Here is a 22,624-nt window from a genome sequence, read left to right on the forward strand (position 1 = left end):
CTTTTTAGAGAGGAAGCCTGCGCCATTATTGACAACAAACTAGCGGCAAAAAAATACGTCACCTGCGGATAATTTTCAATGTCGTGTAGGTGGCAAGATATTGAGAATTATCTGTAGGTTTTTAGCCAATCACAATCGAGATTGCATTAGTAATGCATAATAAATATAATTATATGCAAGTTTATCAGTTATCAAATACAAATACACACGTAGAAATGAACTCGCACTAAAATATAGACACCAGTTTGTAACCCAGCTTGCTCATGTAATGCCGGAACAGACTAAAAAGCGACAATGTCACGCTGTATAGTCCTCGACAAACAACTTTGGTTTGTGCCCGGGAATATCTTACTGGATACGAATCGATATTCCGACGTCTTAATTCACCTACCACTACATGCAATTATAATACTGCTATAATAGATTTTGTGCTTAGAATAATCAATACACTCATTTTTACCGAAAAACCCCTGCCCTAGCATTAGGATTACTTGTGATGTATTATGAATGTTCGTTCTAAAATCCCACTTGAAATCCTTGTATATACGATGTACTATCTTACGCTGACCTATTTAGAGTGCACTGCAATACGATTTAACAAAAGTCATAAACACAATATGATATATGAAGTTCTCGAAAAAAAATTATATGATTTAGAACTAAAAGCTAAAAATCTTTGTGTCTTCTTAGGTGAAGATTTGAGAGGCCAGGAATGGCAGGAGAAGAGAGATGAAGCCAAAAACGATTTCTGTTGAACCAGAACCTGTCGTGAGGAGAAGAGATTGATCAGAATCTTGATGTCTTTCAAGGTAGCTAATATTGATTATGCATGTAAAGGAATTCATTATCATCTTGACATCATCTTGAAAACTCAAGGTATTGGTTACTTAAAAACACGACAACACTTCAATTTGTCTTGTTTTGTCTAAGTCAGACTAGGTAACATTTCCAGCGTTTTTATGCCAAAACGGTTTCAGACACCGTCAAATGTACAATAGAAGTTGAAGCTAATTTTACATATTGCGCGTATTGTTCCTTATACCTCGTGTTGACAGGGCATCAAAACACGATTTTGAAAACGCTCGAAAGCGACGCTTGTGTGCACACTGGCTCATCTCTTGAGTTTACAAGATGTTGTTTTTGGAGCTTTTTTTTATATTTCATCACAATTTTTGGCGGTGAATGTTTTTTACCCAAGACATACTGTTAGAGTATCTCAAGTTTAATTCATTTTATTTGCTTTATTTGCTTTATTTTCTTTCCTTTTTATTTCATTGTTTTATCCACATTCCCTTTCGTTTTATTTACTGCGTTTTAAATCCTTCCCCTTGTTCATTGTGTTTTATATCCTTCCCCTATTTGTTATCATAGTATTATCGTTATTTAATTTTATTTTACAATTCACCACAATAAAACCCATGACAACTTTTCGATATTAAAAACGATTCAGTTCAATAGCGAAGTTGACAACGATTCCAAAATTCTAGCTAAGAATATGCCAATTTAATCGCTTTAAGATCGATTAGCGGCCATTCATTTTATTATGGCGAATCTTATTTTATCCACTTACCATTACCGGCATTGCCATTACCAGATTTCTGATTAGTTTTATCTTTAGTTGATATTTGGTTAGTTGGCGTTACACCATTACTACCACCATTACCTGTGTCCGGGATGGATGGTTTCGATGTGCCTGGCTTGGCTGTTGTGCCACCAATGGTATTATTGCCACCAGCACCAGATTTCGCGCTGTCCAAAGCGTTCTTCTGTTCCTCGGATAACTCCGATATCTGAGCGTCAGTCACGCTTTGAGCTTGTTCCCCATCCAGTTCTCGAATAAGGTCAGCGGAAAGAAGCTTGAATTTGCTTGGGGGTAAAGCGGCGATTGCTTCTTTTGAGATGTACTGAAGGTCATCAGACTCCAGATTTTTTACCTCGTCGTCGGTGAAACCACCTAAACCGAATTTCACATTGTAATTTCACATTACACTTTCACATTACACTAGATAGCTCTATCACATGATTATAAAGATTATCTCTTATTGATCCAGTGTTACTACAGGAGGAAACCTAAACTGAACTAACTTTATTTATACTGGATAGCTCTATCAGTTCTAAACTGTTCTTCCTAGAGGTCCAGTAAGGATCATCTCTGGTTGATCCAGTGTTACTACAGGAGGAAACCTAAACTAAACTAACTTTATTTATACTGGATAGTTCTATCAGTTCTAAACTGTTCTTTCTATCATCTTGCTGTCGTGTTCCTGCATGAATCTAAACTACTAGGAATAAATGCTGTTGGAATAGCTTTTCTCCTAAACATCCGCTAAATATTGCCGCAGTCCACGTACCAATGATCACATTGACTGTAGACAATACACCACCATCCCATGTGTTTGTCTCACCATACGCCACCTTCGCTTCGTTTTTAAGTTCCACCAATTGTTCATTTGTCCATCCCGTCATTTTACCCAACTGAGAAACAGCAACCCTGTTGTGAAACGTGAAAGATGATTAGCCAACATATTTACGCATGCAATGTTTTTATCAGCGACACAAGTCAAGGCCTTCGAACTCGCTCAACTATGTTAGTTTTCGTTAGTTTTCGTCAATTTTGATAAGCCGATAAACTGTCGGGACATAAACATACTCAAATGCCTCTTGAGTGATTGCTTTGATGTCATCTGGTGTCATTCCATGTGCGATGGTTCCCAGTCGAAGGAGATCTGCCCCAGTCATGGCTGACACAGCCTTACTCATCTTTATCTTGGCAAATATTTCTTCGGCTTGTTCATCAGTGTAGCCTGTCACCTGACCAAAACTGCTGATCACGTCATCAGAACTAAAGTTCATACTCTTCAGTTCCGAGGCGCTAAATCCTTTCGCAAAGTTGTTAAGGAGTAACAATTGGTCCGTTCCAAAAGTATTCGCGGCACCCCAAACCTTAAAAATGTTGAGACTTGCTTTTAATGCTTTGCATAATATGATTGTCGTTCTTGGATTATTGAACCAATAAAAAAGAACATTATTGAACCAATAAAAAAGAACATTCTAATACAAAGTGCTAGATCAATAAAGGGATGATCCTTACTGCTAGATCAATAAAGGGAAGATCTCTTAAAAGAACAGTTTAAAACTGATAGAGCTATCCAGTATTAATAAAGTTAGTTTAGTTTAGATTTCCTCCTGCAGTAACACTGGATCAATAAGAGATGATCCTTACTGCATGGACCTCTAGGAAGAACAGTTTAGAACTGATAGAGCTATCCAGTATAAATAAAGATAGTTTAGTTTAGGTTTCCTCCTGTAGTAACACTGGATCAATAAGAGATGATCCTTACTGAACCTCTAGGAAGAACAGTTTAGAACTGATAGAGCTATCCAGTATAAATAAAGTTAGTTTAGTTAAGGTTTCCTCCTGTAGTAACACTGGATCAATAAGAGATGATCCTTACTGGACCTCTAGGAAGAACAGTTTAGAACTGATAGAGCTATTCAGCATAAATAAAGTTAGTTTAGTTTAGGTTTCCTCCTGTAGTAACACTTGATCAATAAGAGATGATCCTTACTGGACCTCTAGGAAGAACAGTTTAGAACTGATAGAGCTATATCAAGTATAAATAAAGCTAGTTTAGTATAGGTTTCCTCCTGTAGTAACACTGGACGAATAAGAGATGATCCTTACTGGACCTCTTTCACTTTGGAGGAGCTGTTTGGAACTGATAGAGCTGTTCAGTATGAAAAATAATGCTGGGTCCATTAGGGACATCGTATTTTGTATATATGGAAGAGAATTCATATTTTCTAGAGCAATTCAGCATTACATGTCAGCGATGTACAAACTTACAGTAACTACTTACAGTAACTGCCTTTTTAGCCCATTCAGTGAGCTGTTCTTTCTCCCATCCTGTGACCTGGCTGACTTGCCCGACAATATCTTTGAAGACTGAGTCAGTAATCTGGGAAATCTCACCTGCAGGTAACCCAAGAATAGATTGCCCCAAATTCAGGAAATAGTCAGCATCTTTTGTCGAATAGTCTAAAAGATTAATGTTTGTATATAAGGTTTCGCACACAAATAACTAGGCCAAGGAACTAGTTTCTGCGCATGACAAGCTGAAGCGAAATAGACTTTCTCGCTTTAACAATTTATTTAGCGATGATAGAAGATATTTCTGAGCAGGAGTGAAGCCAGGGTTAGTTCCGCGTCAAAATTTAGGATTTCTATTTTTACATGGGTTGACAGAGTATGTTCAGCCATCGGATTCCATTTTCCCTGCGAAATCGCAGAAGGAAACAGTATATGGATGATGAGAAATCGCAGCACACTAACCTGTATTCCGTCGTCGCCGTCGTCTGCGACTTCTCACAGATTCCCTCGATTTGAAGACTTGCTTTGCGATTTCACTATCTAATTCATCAACGTTCAACTGTAACTCATCCAAAGGTTCTTTTTTTAAAACTTTTACATCGTCCTTTTTGAGTCCTCTTCGCCCAACACCAAGGTTTGCAATGTCGTCGCTGTCCAAATTTGCTGCCCCACTTTATTCAATGAAAAGAAAGAATTAGTCTGTATCTAAGCGAGAAAACTGTGCACAAAATCTAAAATCTTCTTACTTTTTAATCGCTATAAAAGAAACTCAGTTGAAATAGTGGAAGCGCTTTACAAGAAATTTTTGTGCTTACCCTAGTTCGCCAACGATTTTGTCCGTAATGATTTTGATACTGTCTTCAAAACCTTTTTTATCCTTCTGTTCTTCTAACTTATCTCTGAGTTCATCTAAATTGTCCAAGAATAGTTTGCCTGGGATTTTATCGAATTCACTTTGATCCAGCCAGGTCAAGAGATGTCCATTGTTGACCAGCTCATCGCCCGATATTTTCGTTAGGTCTGCGTTCTAAGGAAAATATGCCGGTTAGAAAAATGGAATGAAACAGAGACTTGAGAAAAAGTATGGTTGTTAATCTTGATTTGTGGATATAAAAGTAAGTGTTAACTTACAAAAACGTGCTAGGAAATGAGAAACACGCAAAGATTATGTCACAGGCGATTCAGCTTCGGTTGAAATAATACAAATTGAGTTTTGAAAGTCCGAGGACTGAGTTTTGAAGCCCTAGACGCGTATCACATAGGTTGGTAGGTCGCTGTTTTGAATTTGAGAGGTCAGTTTAAACACTTTGCCATACTTACGCATTTTTTAATGATGAATTTGGTACGGTTCGTTCTGGTTTTTGCCTGCAGACATTTCCACAGAAATCCGCTCCCCCTCAACTTTCTGATGACGTCATCGCAGCGGTGAGGAAGCATGGAATCTAGTTCTGTTTCGTTCAGGAATGCAATCATACCTTCCATATCATCAAGAGCATCGGAAATATTTCTGTACAACATTCTATATCTTTTTACGGCTTTTTTAGCCTAGAGTATAACGCAATGATGAAACTATTCATATATACAACACATTTCACTGTAGTTTTAGGCGTTGTAACAACACTATGCAATTTTCCGGCTTGCAACTTGCAATGCAATTATGATTTTGAGGGATGTTAATTTTTAAAGAGTGTTCATAATGCTAAGAAAACGGTACCAGATCGTAAGAAATGTTCGTATTCGACAACTTTAGATGCCTCAAGAGTAGAGTCGTTTGCAATGAAAGTATCAAGGAAATTGCATTGTGTAGCAATACATGTAATATATTTCTTACTTGTCTGCACGAGAACGCGTTCTCTCTTTTCGTTAGAATTGCAACTATTGTTGAGAACTCCTCAGGGTTCAAATCTTCAATGTCCTTCTCAGTAAAACCGCCGTGAATTAACAACTTTACGATTTTGCTAAACGGAAAATCATTCTAATTAGGATTTTTGTGGGTGGATAGTCTTACCGGATATTTTTGACAAGACTGTCAACCTCTGCAAGTTAGCTGTAATGACCAAAACTGCAAAGCAATCTTGAAACGCTTTTCTTTCTACGGCAAGAACCGCCGGGCCTGGTATTTTAGAGTGTTTTGAGAACTCTGCATTTAAGTATATCGATTTTTACATGTTCCTGGCACTAGCACGGACAATTCGGTCTCTCCGCCTTATTTTAAACGAAATACTCTATTTAGTAATAGTGCAAAAACTCAGGTTTATATATGAAATATATGTATATCGTTCTCAACATGTTTCATACTTTAATTTGATTCAAAATATTATGACCGTTTGACCATTTTGACCGCTTAAACTTAGAAATTGACAAATCCTTTCTTCCATCCATCAGAAAGTTTGTACTTACATGATTTTTCGCAACGTGAGTTCTGAGATCTTGCCAATTCCTCGCATGATAATGAATTTTTTCTCTTTTTCACAGATCTCATCTTTACTGTCATCATCATCATCATTATCATCATCATTATTATCATCATCATCATCATCAGCATCATCATCATCTTTTTTGCAATCGCCTTTAGACTCATCCTCTTCCAAATTAACATCTTCATTTTCATCATCATCACCCAAGTCAAACGTTGTGTTCGGTAATCCCCGAACTTCCGAAATTTTCATCTCGCCAATGAACTGAAGAAGTGACTTGCCGAATTCGACCTTATTCTTGAGCTGCAAATAATTTCAATTTGTAAACCACAGGTACCTCGGACGAAAGCACGACGATAGCTGGCCTTTCTCATAATGACGTCAAACGCGAAAAGCCTGATACTACGCAACGTTTGATTGGCTCGTTAGTATTATTTTGAGGAACCAATCAAAAACTTCGTTTAACATTTGCATCCCGCGTTTCACGACATTACGAGAAAGTTCAATTACAGTTGGATATCACATGTGTTATTTTTCATTGATTACTCACCATTTCTTTCACAATATCTCGTTTTAATCCTTTGTCCTTCGATTTGGCCATTTCTCTCAAAACTGGCTTACTTTTGACAATATCTTTCACAGATTTCAGAGACATACACTTTACCAAGGCGCCAGCCTTAACTGTATCGTTTCGCCCGTACTTCCTTATGAACGCCGCAGCAAGCCTTCGACAAATTTCTCCCTCAACTTTGGGTCTCTTATTTTTTGGCAGTTCAAGGTATTTTTTCAACAGGAGTCTCGCAATTGTCTCGTTTTTCATATCACTTGGTTTCATATCTCCCAAGGCGTACACACACACTTTAGCCGTTTCGTTGGTGAAGTGGGTTTGTCCAGAACATAGTTTCTTTGTGAACGATTTCCTCTAAAAGAAAATAGTATTAAAGGTGTAATGTGCGTGGATAGATGGACGCGTAATCAATTTTATCAAAACAGATTTGGTAGTTGAGGACAGAGCAAAGCATCCTTTGTAGGGCCACAACATTGAAAATGTCGTTGCAAAACATTTTCTATGAGGAACGAAAGGGTTTTCTAAGTATTTTCAGATTTTCCAAGTGTGATTCTATAGCATGATCTTCTGGTTATTGGTTCAAATGAAAATCAAGATTTGTCAACATGAAGAGGTCAGGCAATTGAGCGGTTGAGAAATTGACAAAAAATAATAATTCCAAGTTTTCCAAGGATTTTACCATTGGCACCAAGCTCATTATAATGTATGACTGCGTTTTAATTCAGATTCGTATTTTACTCACAACGGACGGATGAGCTTTATCAGATCCAAAACATTTTGATTTTCCCTTAAGGAAATCTTTTGGAAGATCCTTTAAGTCTTTCAGGCGTAATTGGGACTCAAATCCAGCTTCGCAGATCCTAAAGAAAGCAGAAACATGTTGCAGAATGAATAAAAATGGTTAACTAAGCGACGTAATGGATAGAACTGCATGGCATCTCCTTAATTATCTCTGACCACAGTAGCCCGCTTCACAATTAGCCTTTCTCACGATGACGTTTTGGGGTACTTTCAATTTTTTCAAACGGGTTTTAAAAGTTATAACAACATGAAAAGCATTTTTTTTAGAATGAACAGACCGTTGGAAGAATAACTCCAGCCTAAAATTAAAGACTGTGGCCGTTATGAGGTCTCACGCTTACAGTTTGGAGAAAAAGTACCCCAAAAATGGCGGAAAATTCGTCATCGTGAGAAAGGCTAATTATATTTACTACCATCTATGTTCATATCTCGGGAAACATATACTAAGCTATAGACAATCTAGACAGATTGGGGATAAATTCCGGATAATCTTTCAGTTTCTTGACGTCTAAGAAAATGGCTTAAAACTAGAATACTTATAAGTGAACACATAAGATTGTTTACCAAGTGATGTTTTCCCGTGTTAAATTCTTTTGTCCTTTGAAAAGATGACGGAACAGGTCACTTTTCTTCTGTTTCTTCAGTTTCAGACCACCCTTTCCACCGCCATCTTTCAAAGTCTCTTTCAGCTTGCATGTAAAGAATATACAAATACGTGATGTTAAGCAAGATTTTTTTTCATCTTTTGTAGAGAAGAAATGCCACAACGTCCAACAACCTACCACATCTTTCGGAACTTTTTTAAGGACTTTTGACGGTATTTCCTCAAGAACATCTTTCACGACATCCAGATCTTTCTTCCCCCATTTTGTTGCATTGCCAAGTTTTTTTTCAGATTCTCTAGCAAATTCCTCCCTATCTTTTTTAGAAGCATCCCTAAATTTTCCCTCTTTACCCCTAAAATATCAAACAAGTAACCTCAGTTTCAAGTTTCTTCTTCGTTCTTCTGTTCTCTTCACTACTTACGCCTTTCTAAACTCCTCTTTGCTGATATTTTTCACTAAACCACATCGCACCAGGACCCCGAGGTCGAACATATTTTCCTTTGTGTGTTTTCCTCGGCATTTCTTAATCGCGCCAGACAGACCTTTCAACACTGCACAATCCGATTTTGATGTCTAAAAAATCCAAGTTGAAACCGATGTAGCAGAATTTGAGTGGTTAAACTTTAGTCCTTTTAGTCCTCGTAGAGATTCTGTGTGATGGACATCCTCCCTACTAATCTAGTGTTACTAATAAAATGAAATTAATCTGTTCTATTCAGTGTTACTACAGGAGGAAATCTAAACTAAACTAAGTTTATTTATACTGGATAGCTCTATCAGTTCAAAGCTGTTCTTCCTAGAGGTCCAGTAAGGATCATCTCTTATTGATCGAGTGTTACTACAGGCGGAAACCTAAACTAAACTAACTTTATTTACACTAGATAGCTCTATCAGTTCTAAACTGTTCTTCCTAGAGGTTCAGCAAGGATCATCTCTTATTGATCCAGTGTTACTACAGGAGGAAACCTAAACTAAACTAACTTTATTTATACTGGATAGCTCTATCAGTTCTAAACTGTTCTTCCTAGAGGTCCAGTAAGGATCATCTCTTATTGATCCAGTGTTACTACAGGAGGAAACCTAAACTAAACTAACTTTATTTATACTGGATAGCTCTATCAGTTCTAAACTGTTCTTCCTAGAGGTCTAGATGATCTGCTACAGGAGTAACTATAACACTGGACCAATATGTTTCCCTTCAACATTCTTACCGCATTAAGGAAATCAGCAAGCTGGGAACAATTCAATTTTTCGGCCAGTTTTTCCACAACTTCCTTCCCTCCTTTGACAGCTATTTTACTCAGGTTTTTCACTGCCTCGCGTCCAGCACCTTTCAGTTTGTCTTTCTAAAAAGCAATCGTGACATTTTCTAATCATTCATAATACAATGAAAGAGGAAGGATACAACTGTGCGAATAGAAAAAAAATACTTGTGGTTAGCTTTCCAAAGAAAACGAGGGAAGCAATCTTGACATTAAGGCAACTACCCAGGAATATCATGATGAAATCACAGGATGCGAAGTGGTAGACATTCATGAAAAGATGAAGCTGATGAAATACTTTATGAAATGGAGAAACAAGAAGATTGAGGTGGTTAAATGTATAAAGAAGGTAGACATTGGAGAAGAAACGAGGAGAGCAAAGGTGTAGAGGCAATAAGAAGAGATAAAGGAGAGCTGGTCAGAAATATTATGGAATAAAGAGATCAGAAGAAGATGTGAGGTGGTAGACATGCAGAGAAAATGAAGGAAGCAAGGTTGAGATGATATGGACACGTAATAAGAAGAGATGAAGGAGAGTTGGTCAGAGATATTATGAAATGAAGAGATCAGAAGAAGATTCGAGGTTGTAGACATTGCAGAGAAGATAACGGGAGCAAGGTTAAGATGATATATGGACATGTCATATGAAAAAGTTCAAGGACAGTCGCATTTTATGGAATGGAGACTAGAGAAGATTTCTGAATGGGAAATGGGATAAAAAACTCACGGGTATTTTATCAATGTCATCCGGTCTTGTTTTCTTCCAGTCTTGGTCTGAGAGTTTGTCAAATTTGCCATCCTTTAGATCCAACTTCTTTTTATCGGTGAGACCACCCGGCTTCCGTTTTTTTGCTGAGATGCAAAATGAGTTGTTTACAATTTGATTGGAAAGTCTCCCCCCCCAGGATAGAAACATTCCATAAATATTGGCATTTGATGAATATAGAGGAAGAAAAGGCATTCTATATTTGAATAGGGTATTTTATGAATATTTATTATATGAATTTCCCAGACCCTTCCTTTTGATGCAGCGCCGTTTTCCAAAGTAAATTTAAGGCTGCTTTCCACTTACGCGTTTTTCATACGCACGTACACGCACGTGAAAGTCTAAATCCCCATGCATGTCATGTCATATTTGAAAAAGGTATAGGTGAATAAATTGAAAGAAATTAGTTTACCGCAACTTTCCTTTTAGTATGCATTTGTTCACCCATGTGTTACATGTGTTAAATAATAAAACTTTAAATAAATAAGTGGAAACTGGAAAGCAGTCGATATGATAACGGACATTGCTGGAAACACACATACACTTTCATGACAAACATGGAGAGGTTTTTAGAGAAGAAACGATAAACACTTCTGGTTTTTCGCGGTAAAAAATCGTTCTCCCTTGCTTCAATGTGGCCCCACACAATTGAGAGCTATGCGAAACAAAGGAATGCACTTTTGTTTTCGCATTTAGGATCTGTCGAAAGTTAACATTTGCATTCTGCCTTTCAGACCCGACAATTACTCCGTAAAGATTCTCGACTGTTTTAACAAAGATTCAAGACATGGCGGCTTAATGCTGTTGATTCTCAGCCGTCTTAGCGTTTAGTGATGGATGAACTGGTATATCAGCTTTCGAAAGGTTTGTAGTGATAATTTTTTTTTACTTTAAGGTGCTCAAGATATTTGCTTAACGTGCAGTGTCACTGTAATTGTGGATGCATGCATGATTCGACAAATATCTTGATTTTTGATTTTTGTGATGTGTTGTACGTTGGTTATCAGCTTTTTGTAACTCTTAAGCGTGTCATAACTAAGTTGCAACACGATGAATCCTTTTTTGGGCAGTTTTGAGGGGAATTTCTTCTTTGACTGACACAAACACTGTAATCGTTGATACTATAGACTCTGTTAATTAAGAATTAACGAGACGAAAGTCGTTCAACTTGAATAAATTTATCTTAATTCTTAAACCTGTCTTAGCAACTATATAATAATATATACACAGCTTTTTGTACGCTGAGCGCTATAGCAACGAGTAGATATACACAATAACAGATATCATGGGTCATGCATTCGTGTATGTAGCTTTTCACCTAGTTTTAGGAGTTTACTGTACATGCGATTTTTTGTCGCAAACTTGAATGTAGTGTAGCTAGTATATTCAGCCTCGCATAAATTCAGCCTCTGAGCCTGAGGGCTGAGGCTCTGCATGATCTATTTTCCTTAGCTTGCTTAGTCAAACAAAAGTGAAGGTTGTGTCAAATGTGTTTGACTTTCACTTTGAATAACATGTTCTATATGGCAGTTAATATGTTCTATATATATTTATCGATTTGCGCAAGAAATAAGGAACTTATAAGCCGCTTCCTTTAATGGAGCATATATATTTTGTATTGAAATAGAGTAGTTCGTTAAAAATAAAGCAGTGAAACTGCATTTGTAAATAATAATGTAAACTGCATACGTTAAATAACGATATACGTGAGTGCTGGGTGCTTGAAACACTCTAAAATGCCAGTCTGTGCATGTATACTAAAATTCACAAGACTGGTCTGGCCGTTTTTACCGTATAATATTCATCACAATATATACCGGATTTTACCAAATCAAACCGTATCAAAGTTGTATGGCTTACAGTGGACTATAGCCTGGTTTTCACTCGCTACAAAGCATAGGACTGATATATAGGAGGGCAAAAATAATAAAACACATGAATCGCGTGACACAAGCGTCAAGCGTGCATGCATGACCGGCATTTATTACACAAAAATATTAGCACAAGACTTCAAGAACAAGCCAATTAGACAAGACGAATAAAATTTGAAAAGAAAATATTTCATGCTTTGTTTTTTCTTATTTATTCAAGTCGGAATGTTTGAGTGAGAGTTAACAGGCAGGCTTGGACGATTGTTTAGTGAGTCTTCAGTCGTATGTGGTTTAGACTTTACTCTTTAGTTGTTTATTTTTTCCCACAATATTGCATGCTGTCGTTTTTAATTTCGAAGTCAGCAAACTGCATGTCGCTAGTTTAGGCGATTCTGTCAGTGCCGCGAATGAACGAGATCGTTCAACTTCAGTGAACATCGTTCCGTTGACGTTGTAGATATAATCTCCCATACAATTTCCCAAGATTACCGGCTTAAAATAGAAACCCCCTGTATATTGCTTTATTGTTGTTCTACTGCATGTGACTGATGTTAGTGGGATGAAACGCTGCATGTGTGATGTGCATGCATGCATTCAAACCTCAATGGGAAACTTTGGGCACTTTCCTTTATGCGGTGAAGGCGGGCAGAACGGTCCTGTTGTGCGGTTTCAGTATACGGACAAATTACTGGTATTTTAGAGTTTCTTAAAAGTAATCTGCATTTGAGTTTATCGATATTTATTTTTACATCAGTCCGCCTATAGCACGGAAAATATAGCAGTTTCACCGCTATATTTTTAAAGAAATACTTTAATTCAATTCAAAATAGGTTCGGTCTGACCATTTTGGCCGCTTAATGGCAAGCGCGCATAGTTGAGACACTCAAAGAATGAAGGATTTGCATCTGCACGTTCGTCAGCCAGCCATAAACTGTATTTCATTGAAAATGTTAGTTAATAATACGAATAGCAGTTGGTCCGAGTCCTTAATCCCGACACGCAGTGCTGAATATTGCGACTTTTTTTGCCTTCTGTCATATGAAAACATTTCTCCATTGTATTTTTATAATAACAAAACTCGTGTGAAATTAGGTATGTTTGATTTTTGCCGCTATCGCAAATTGTTCAGGATTCAGACAATGAACGAGCCTTAATCGATGTTGTGTGCCCTCCGGCGTTGTAGGTGAAAACTCGCGTATCTTAAGGTAAAAATCGTTGAACATGTATTGGCCGACATTTGCAGAACGGCAGGAGCTCGTTGAACAAAGTCGGTAATTACAGATGGCGATGCTGGATGATGCGGAATTTTCAAACATTTCAAAGTCGTTTTTGAACACACCGTTCGTTAGCTCTTTACATAAAAGTCCTCTTTTGTGGTATAGAGGAAAGTTGGTGGCTGAACCAGAAATTAGCTGTTAAAATTTCGTTGTTTTCATTTGAAGTCATATCGAAAAATGCTAAATATCTAAGCAACTAAGAGATCTATGCCCAGAAATGCATGCATTATATATATATACTGCGCTAACATCGGACTAGATTTGCTCGTTATACAAACATCCTCGTGACGAAGAGTTAAAGTTGTTAACGCTTCAGTCATTTTGACAGTACATATAATTGACGTATATTTGTTTAGATTATATTTTGGCACAGTCACTGGCGAATAAAAGCGAGTGTACAGCCTTTTAATTTATCCTGTATAACAAGGTTCAAACCGCTCAGATAACCTGCCGCGATAGAGTACAAGTGCTAGCATTTGCTTATTTCGTTTTCGCTTTTTTAACAGATACCGAAAATCTGCAGGAAATCGCTTGCTTAGTATATATTGCACACTATAGAAGCGCGTGCAGATGGATGATAATGCTTGTTCTTCACTACAGAGACATGCACTTGTTGTCAAGAGATGCTCGCGGCTTATCGCAAAATGACACAATCAAACCTGCACGAAATTGGCTTCATCGTTTAAACAGTTAAACTAAGTGCAGTTGTTTAAATATATATTTCTTCGAATGGGATGAGCAATAGTTAGTTATATTCTACATTTCTACTCACCGGCGGATAGTACTTCATGTGAAATTAGAACTACAAAAGAGAAGAAAAAAAAGATAACTATCATTTTCAGCTGTCTGAATTAATCGAAACTCTTGAGCGTTCTGCCTGCTTCGAATTTTGACGAGCATTACGCTACTCTTAGTCGATCAAAACGAGTGATATCAACTGAATTGAACTCTCTAGTGTAACAACAGTCAACGAGTTTTCCATTGGCCCTAGAAACAGATCACTATAGTCTCTTCCGGACAAATTTTGACAAAGAAGATAAACAAATCGGACAAACTCTGATAAAGATATAACTGACTCGCGGTGATACAGATAGCTTGATATCAGACCAGGCCTTTCTTCGCCTAAGTTTCCCAAACTAAGCATTCATTTCTACTGTCTTTCAAAAACGAGGAGTTACTTATGTAGTTCCACGATGCTTCCCTTGGGGACTTGTCAGCGAAAAGTTTCGGTTCTCGGTTAGTTTACTTAAAATTATTTATCGAAAGGAAAATCTATGTATAAAACTATTGGAATAACTGCTCCATGCCTCACCTGTAAAAAATATCGAGCAGACTAAATAGCGAGGTCTCATCTTCGTCACAATTTTGAGAACTTCTTTTGGAAGCCCAAGAAACATTCACCGTGAACTGTCACTGCCTCACTGGAAGCCCGGGCGTGTAGAATTTATATTTATATTTATTAATGCAGATATTTTATTTTTGCATATATTAAAAAACAAACATTGTTTCTATGTGATATGAGGTGAGGGGGCAGCTGATTTTTTTCAATAATATAAATTCATTTCATGGTTAACACGTTCCCCCTGCATTAATAATGACCCGAACAGATCCGGACTGCGGTGATTAGAAATATTGGAATCATACATATAGAGTTCCCATAACACATCGACTCTTTTTTCATGAGTTTCTTAAGACAAAAACGTGTATGTGTATGGCTTATGTGGTAGTTGTGGTTGACCTGTATGTCATCGTTATTTATGACAACCTTTGTAAATACGACATAACACGTCTGTTTATGCTCGCAATGTTTGTTGCGGCTTCAATTCGTTGCGATATTTTTCTTTCGATAGATGCAAACAAACGAATAGCTTGTTATATGATTTTTTGGTGTTCTCTTTCTGAACTTTCACAACTCACTCGTTCACGCCTGTCAAATGCAGAAAATCGCATTACAATATTGGCTCAAAAAATTGCAAGTCAAATATGTCTTATGATGGGGGAAAGAATTGGAAAAATTAGAGACAAAGAATTTGCCACGAAAATTGACCTCTCCCTCTTAATGTGATGGTATTTTTTTGCCATGGAAATTTCCTTAAGCGCGTCTGTGGTTTCTGTTATGGATACTGTCCTAACTTGTTTGCAAATTGCAAGTTAATTAAATGCGCATTAAAGTGAGTTTACAAGGTTACCATGTCGAGTGAAAAAAACAGAGTTAGGTGTGAATTAAAGGCTAATGAAATTTTTTTGCATTCACAGTCATGCAGTAACCTAGCAATATCTTCCGATAGCAGGTCAACTGATTACACTTTGCCATTATAAATTAACGACCAAAGTCTTGGCGATAAACATCATCATAAGATATTTATATATATATATATATATATATATATATATATATATATATATATATATATATATATATATATATATATATACACAAATTTGGATCTGTGCGTAGTAAATCAGAGTGCTCAATACCAATACAATAGTAGAGCAAATAAATCAACAAATTACAATCTTAAAATTTTTATTTCGCTACACTGTGTTTCACGTACTTCTACCATGTACGATATATATATATATATATATATATATATATATATATATATATATATATATATATATATATATATATATTATATGTACGACATAGTAACTTAAATTATTTACCTACGAAAGAGCTCTTAAAATGATCAACTTCCTGCAAGCATGTCTAGACTAGCCAATTTTTTATATAAGCATGCCGGTGCCGGGGACATTGCACTCAACTTGAATCGGTCCAATATTTCATATATGATTTTATCACGAAATAAAAGTTGGCTGAATTTCGGTCCAAAATACAGAATTTACGTTTCACAATAAACTACTTTAAACGGTTTAATAAATTGTAAGGATATATTCAACATATATAGGCTATATATATTTTATGTACCCTGCAATTTCTGTGAGACTAAATTATTTTAGTTCACTCTGAATATGCAAATCATGGTGTGATTTAAGACATCTCCCGTGCATTTGGGAATATATTTATATTTCCTAATTATAAATATATTTCCGTGTATAACATCCTACGAATTTCCTTAGTTTATAATCCTTGGTTTTAATGTTTTTTTTTTTAAATATTCGTTTTTTTAGCCCAACGTTTTTTTTTTGTTACAAAACTAGTATATTGTGAAAAAATATTAAAAGATTGTAAATATTAAATAAAAAAAATAATAATTACGATGATGTATTGAGATGGTTGTGCCTGTGGAGAGTTAATGAAAAGTTGAAATGCCACAAAAGTTTTGATTAAGGTATACGGGATTATATGAAATGTTTTCAACAGTTAAACAATTTCTGAACAATTATATATCAGGGGCCTGTCGTACGAAGGCTAGATAGCGCTATCCACCGGATAGTGTTTTTTTCAATCGCTTAAAACTCGCCTGTTACTTTGCTTTGAACAAATCTTCATATTCCGAAATGGAGGATCCTCTTTAATATTTCTTGGTTCCAAAGATGAAATTCTATCGCTTCTCGAGCATTTTTAGAACCATGCAGCCTTCCTACAACCTGCCCCAGATATGTGTATAGCATCGCTGAAGTGAACGACACTGTAGTTCGAGCGGCAACATAACCTAAATTGCTGCATAATTCATTTAATATTCCCGCCCAGGTTGTTATGAAGTTAACACACAGCGATGAGCGACAGCTGCTTTTCACGAAAATAATTTGAGTGCACGTAGCTATTGCTGCTTCAAATATCCACTATAATCAGAAACCGCTTGCTATTGTTATAGCTTGAATATACTAAAAAACAAGGTTAGATTTGTTGTATGAAGAAACATCTTGGTGTATTATGATACAACTGAAATATTTCAATCGCGCATGGAAATTAAACGATATTTAAAATTTGTCGATGTTTTCCTGTGCAAGGAAACAAAAATAACAAACGAAAACAAATATAAAGACGTGAATGCCATTATAAATAATTTAACATATATTTTTATAAGTATGTTTGTACCGCTTCAAGCAAATGTCAAGAAAAGCTATTATAATACGTACTACATTGATTATGACAGGGCAGTGAACGACACGTTTTTTCAGTTGAAACTACACGAACTGTCGAATAAACTGACTAACAAGAAACGTAACAGTAATAATGATGCTCCATTTCACTGATGAGGAGCCTAGAAAATAGAGAAAAAACATGATTTGGTATTGAATTGAGAGAGATCATCCTTACAGGACCTCTAGGAAGAACAGTTTAGAACTGATGGAGCTATCCAGTATAAATAAAGTTAGTTTAGTTTAGGTTTCCTCCTGTAGTAACACTGGATCAATAAGAGATGATCCTTACTGGACCTCTAGGAAGAACAGTTTAGAACTGATAGAGTTATCCAGCGTAAATAAAATTAGTTTAGTTCAGGTTTGCACCTGTAGTAACACTGAGACGCCAGTCAGAACCAAAGTTCATCCAAGGTGGAGTTTAACGACCTCTGAGGGGGGGACATAATCATGTCACATTAATTCGTTTTTGATTGAGCTATTAGTTTATATTAGTTCCTAGTTAACTAGTGGTTTCTTTATTCATACCGGAAGTGTACCCCAGTGTAGCGTTTTCTATTGCATTGATCACGTTCCTCTGGGATGACGTAAGTCCCGCCTTCTGTTCGTCGCTAATCGCGGCTACTTGCTCCCCACTCATCGCGGTCAGTTGTTCTACCGAGAACTCCTTGAAAATCTCGGGTGGAATGTGTTTCAGTGAGGCTGCAGTGATTGCGTCGAGTTGATCAGCCGTAATGCTTTTGATTTCATCGGCTGTGAAGCTCCCTTGGATATTGAGAGGAATTAATAGTGAGTTTCAACCAAGATTACATTATAACAAACCAGGACACACTCTTTCTTTCACCTTCCTGTTCTTACCTATGACAGCGCCGACCTGGGATATTTCAGTTGGTGTCCACGACGATGTCGCACCAAATGAGGCTACTGCCTTCTCCTTGATTGCCACCAACTGTTCTGTTGACCATTCATCCAACTGCCCCAGTTCCAAGGCTGCATCCCTTTGTGTAGATGAAAGAAAATATTAACACTTCACGCTACAGCGGATAGCTGTATCCTAAAGTTCCAGTAACGATAATCTCTTATTGATCCAGTGTTACTACAGGAGGAAACCTAAACTAAACTAACTTTATTTATACTGGATAGCTCTATCAGTTCTAAACTGTTCTTCCTAGAGGTCCAGTAAAGATCATATCTTATTGATCCAGTGTTAGTACAGGAGGAAACCTAAACTAAACTGACTTTATTCTTTCTAGAGATCCAACAAGCCTAATCTCTTGTTGAAACGAAAAGCAGAATTAAATATACTTACTGGTAAGCAACAACATCTAAATCTTTTATTTCAACGCTCGTCATACCACTTGCAATCACTCCCAATGCAACAAGATCATCTCCAGTGAATGAAGCCATCGATTTTCCTCCCTTGATTGTTTCCCAAAGTTTTGCAACTTGTTCCGACGTATAACCGCGGACATTTCCAAAACTTTCTATCACGTCGTTTGATGTGAATGACATTTGGCTGAGCTCATCTGAGCTGAAGCCCTTTGCGAATTCATTCAGCGTCAGTAACTGGTCCTCTGTCATCTGAGAGGGGGTACCCATAGCCTGCAATAAGATTGAATAAACCTAAACTGAGCCGACCTTTTCCCAGAGATACAGAGAGTACAATCCCTAATTACTCTATCAAATTATAGTACATACAAGATCACTCTAATATTTCTAAACTGTTCTTCCTAGACGGATCATCTCTTATTGATCCAGTGTTACTACTGGAGAAAACCTAAACTAAATTAACTTTATTTATACTGGATAACTCTATCAGTTCTAAACTATTCTTTCTAGAGGTTCAGTAAAGATCATCTCTTATTGATCCAGCGTTACTACAGGAGGAACCCTAAACTAAACTAGCTTTATTTATACTGGATAGCTCTATCAGTTCTAAACTGCTCTTCCTAGAGGTTCAGTAAGGATCATCTCTTATTGATCCAGTGTTACTACAGGAGGAAACCTAAACTAAACTAACTTTATTTATACTGGATAGCTCTATCAGTTCTAAACTGTTCTTCCTAGAGGTCCAGTAAGGATCATCTCTTATCAATCCAGTATTACTACAGGAGGAAACCTAAACTAAACTAACTTTATTTATACTGGATATAGCTCTATCAGTTCTAAACTGTTTTTTTCTTAAAAGAGCAAAACTAACCCAAGTAGCTTTGCTGGCCCAGGCTTGAAGCTGATCGGTACTGAATCCTTTTATCTCGCTTATCTCAGCAACTGCGTCCAAGAAAGTGTCGTTGGCGATGGAAAGAATCTCGTTTGGAGTTAAAGCGAGCAAAGTGGACCCCATTGCAATCAGTTCTGAAGCAGTCTTCGAGGACATATCTAGATGGTAGGTTTTGCCAAAATATTTTTTATGTTATGGCACAATTTTACATCTAACGAGGTGATGTCCAGATCAAGGCTTGGTGATGCTTAGGAGGGGGGAGAGAGGCAGAGATGCACCCGGGCCGAAACCCACCTACTGCACGTCGTTTACGGCTTGCCGACTCTGTTTTCTCCAAGACAGCAGCAGCTTTCTGGGAATCCAGATCAGCTTCAGCAAAAACATGAATGTTTTCCTGAACCACATTCGCTGGGATTTTTGCGATATCGCTGCCGTCCAGTCCTTCCACGATATGCCCCAAATCATGAAGTACATCCCCGTCGAACTGATCTGCACCGCTGTTCGAGAAAGACTGGTTTAGTTGTCCACAAAGCTTATCATTAAAGTGTAATAATAACAGTTTCCAAACATGCGAAACAAAAGTAGCTAAGTACGGTAGCTCTTTACCCAAAAACCTCCACAGCTTTATTTGCAAGTGCAATACTGGTTTCTTCATCCAGCTCTTCTATATCGCCCAGTGTAGCTACGGCATCGATGAAAACAGTCGGCTCAATCTGTTTTATCTCATCTGGTGTGAAACCACTGACTAAGTAACCAAGTTCTTCTAATTCCTCGCTATTTATAGTAGATGCCTTTTTACCCTTTATTTAATACGGAAGAACGATCGTTTAGATGTTTAGTCGAAGAGCAACACTGCAACAGTTGTTTAATTAACATTCTCCACGTTACCAAAGTAACAGTTTTCTCTTACCAAAATAGCTAAAACAATTTGAGCTTTTCTTCGACGAGCGGGTTTCGGTAATCTTCGCGACTGCCGGCTAGTTCCTATGACCCTCGCTGCCTCTCTCAGTGTCCCCTCAGAGAGACTGGCAAAGAGTTCATCAATGATATGAATCACAAAATCTCCAAGCGACGCCATATCTGTGACAGTCATGTCATTGTCTCGATGGGCTTTAATAAATCTCTTTGCTATGATCTTAGCCTGAAACAATGGCGGAAATTACGTTTGCTGGATAGCTCTAGTTCTTCCTAGAGGTCCAGTAAGGATCATCTCTTATTGATCCAGTGTTACTACAGGAGGAAACCTAAACTAAACTAACTTTATTTATACTGGATAGCTCTATCAGTTTTAAACTGTTCTTCCTAGAGGTCCAGTAAAGATCATCTCTTATTGATCCAGTGTTACTACAGGAGGAAGCCTAAACTAAATTAACTTTATTTATACTGGATAGCTCTATCAGTTCTAAACTGTTCTTCCTAGAGATCCAGTAAGGATCATCTCTTATTGATGCAGTGTTACTACAGGAGGAAACCTAAACTAAACTAACTTTATTTATACTGGATAGCTCTATCAGTTCTAAACTGTTCTTCCTAGAGGTCCAGTAAGGATCATCTCTTATTGATCTAGTCTTACTACAGGAGGAAACCTAAACTAAACTAACTTTATTTATACTGGATAGCTCTATCAGTTCTAAACTGTTCTTCCTAGAGGTCCAGTAAGGATCATCTCATACTATAATTTACCTGACCAAGCGTCCAATTGGAAATCTGACTGAATTCCGCAACAAAATCTGTGAATGAATCAATACTGAGTTTCTCAATATCCGATCTTTTCAGTCCCAATGCCAACCTTCCAAGTTTCCTAAAAATTAAGTATACACATATATGAATGCCCTCATTTAATTGCCGTACTGTAGCCCATCTCTATGAAATTAGTATTTGATTCTTGATATGGAATTGTACTTTATGTTTTTTAGTTCCCAATTTCCAGACAACTCCGACACTGGTCCCCAGTTCTCTTGCTTCATGACGATGTCACCGAGCAGAGCTCTAGCCTGCACAGCCCGCCAATGAGGCGCTCCTGCGTCCGTTTCATTATCGCTATCAGTGGAGTTATTCGAGCTATCGACAGGTAGGATTTCCTCAACGTTGTTTATCTTCTTCAACTGTCTAATAGGGAACTCCGATACGAAATCGCCAAATTCTCTGATTCGAAGTTCCGAATTGTTTCCTCCACTCATAAGCTGAAAAATAAGCACACGTTCAGGATTCCATGCGCATGGCAAAAATCCTGCTGACCGCTGACCGTTCTAATCGCATTTAAGCGAATTTAATCATTCAGTCGTTCAATCGTTCGAAGCTATTTTTCGAAACGTACGCGACTAAATGTAATCCAACTAACTTTAACAGTAACAAAATTACTGGTTTAACTTGGTTTACAAGTTTGGCTGAAGCATGCTGCAGTTATAGTGTGAACATCAATCAACATTAACCAAGGTTTATTCATGTAGAAAGTAATAGTCATGACACTCACTAACTTTAGAAGTTGCAATTGAATCGGATGGATTCATATTTGTGTATGTGTGGAAACTTTCTTTCAAACCTGTTTTATGAGAATTCGTTTCTTAGATTTGGGAACATCTCCTTCTTTTCTTAGTATCTTGACAGCTTCCTCGGCTTCATCTGGTTTGAGCATCTTCAACATGGATGATGGCAGGTCTCGCAATAATGGCCCCATTTTTTTCACGGTACTGGAATGGTAAATTGAAAAGGTTTGGGATCGGGTCATCGTGAAGGGAGGTGACTGGGTGGTGGTGGGTAGATGGTGGCGGTGCATGGTGTTGTTAGTGGTGGCGGAGTGGTAGTGTCGGTGGTAGGTGGTGGTCAGTATGGTGGTGGTGCTGGTTGGTATGGTGATAATAGAGGTTGGTGGCGGTAGTATGATGGCAGTGATTTGTGATGGTTAGTATGGTGAT

General features: G+C 37.4%; 2 protein-coding genes across 4 annotated transcripts; both read right to left on the bottom strand.

Annotated features, from left to right (window-relative positions):
- Positions 1 to 146: 146 nt before the first annotated feature.
- On the bottom strand, positions 147 to 15,129 carry LOC114523070. 3 transcript variants are annotated; one of them, XM_028543896.1, is made up of 19 exons: positions 14,751 to 15,129; positions 14,211 to 14,240; positions 10,252 to 10,376; positions 9,474 to 9,608; positions 8,684 to 8,835; positions 8,440 to 8,614; positions 8,222 to 8,346; positions 7,599 to 7,716; positions 6,839 to 7,210; positions 6,272 to 6,591; positions 5,703 to 5,829; positions 5,192 to 5,416; positions 4,687 to 4,898; positions 4,334 to 4,542; positions 3,861 to 4,039; positions 2,651 to 2,943; positions 2,352 to 2,491; positions 1,674 to 1,954; positions 147 to 767 (listed from the first exon to the last, which is right to left on the bottom strand). In XM_028543896.1, the coding sequence occupies exons 1-19, from the start codon at positions 14,833 to 14,835 to the stop codon at positions 687 to 689; spliced, it is 3,384 nt and encodes a 1,127-aa protein (XP_028399697.1). In that variant the 5' UTR covers positions 14,836 to 15,129; the 3' UTR covers positions 147 to 686. The 3 variants fall into 3 exon arrangements, with proteins under 3 accessions (XP_028399697.1, XP_028399695.1, XP_028399696.1); XM_028543894.1 differs by having other exon boundaries at positions 147 to 763; positions 1,571 to 1,954; XM_028543895.1 differs by having other exon boundaries at positions 147 to 763; positions 1,664 to 1,954; positions 14,751 to 15,128.
- A 2,404-nt stretch (positions 15,130 to 17,533) lies between these two features.
- LOC114523250 (putative stereocilin-like protein) lies at positions 17,534 to 22,386 on the bottom strand. Its single transcript, XM_028544116.1, has 11 exons — positions 22,252 to 22,386; positions 21,612 to 21,892; positions 21,393 to 21,510; positions 20,620 to 20,850; positions 20,316 to 20,509; positions 20,004 to 20,206; positions 19,689 to 19,867; positions 18,798 to 19,090; positions 18,347 to 18,486; positions 18,017 to 18,253; positions 17,534 to 17,610 (listed from the first exon to the last, which is right to left on the bottom strand). Exons 1-11 carry the CDS (start codon positions 22,384 to 22,386, stop codon positions 17,534 to 17,536), a joined length of 2,088 nt encoding a protein of 695 aa, XP_028399917.1.
- Positions 22,387 to 22,624: the final 238 nt, after the last annotated feature.

This window comes from Dendronephthya gigantea, unplaced genomic scaffold, assembly GCF_004324835.1.
Source record: "Dendronephthya gigantea isolate DGI-Jeju-01 unplaced genomic scaffold, DenGig_1.0 000026F, whole genome shotgun sequence".
Classification (NCBI taxonomy): domain Eukaryota; kingdom Metazoa; phylum Cnidaria; class Anthozoa; order Malacalcyonacea; family Nephtheidae; genus Dendronephthya; species Dendronephthya gigantea.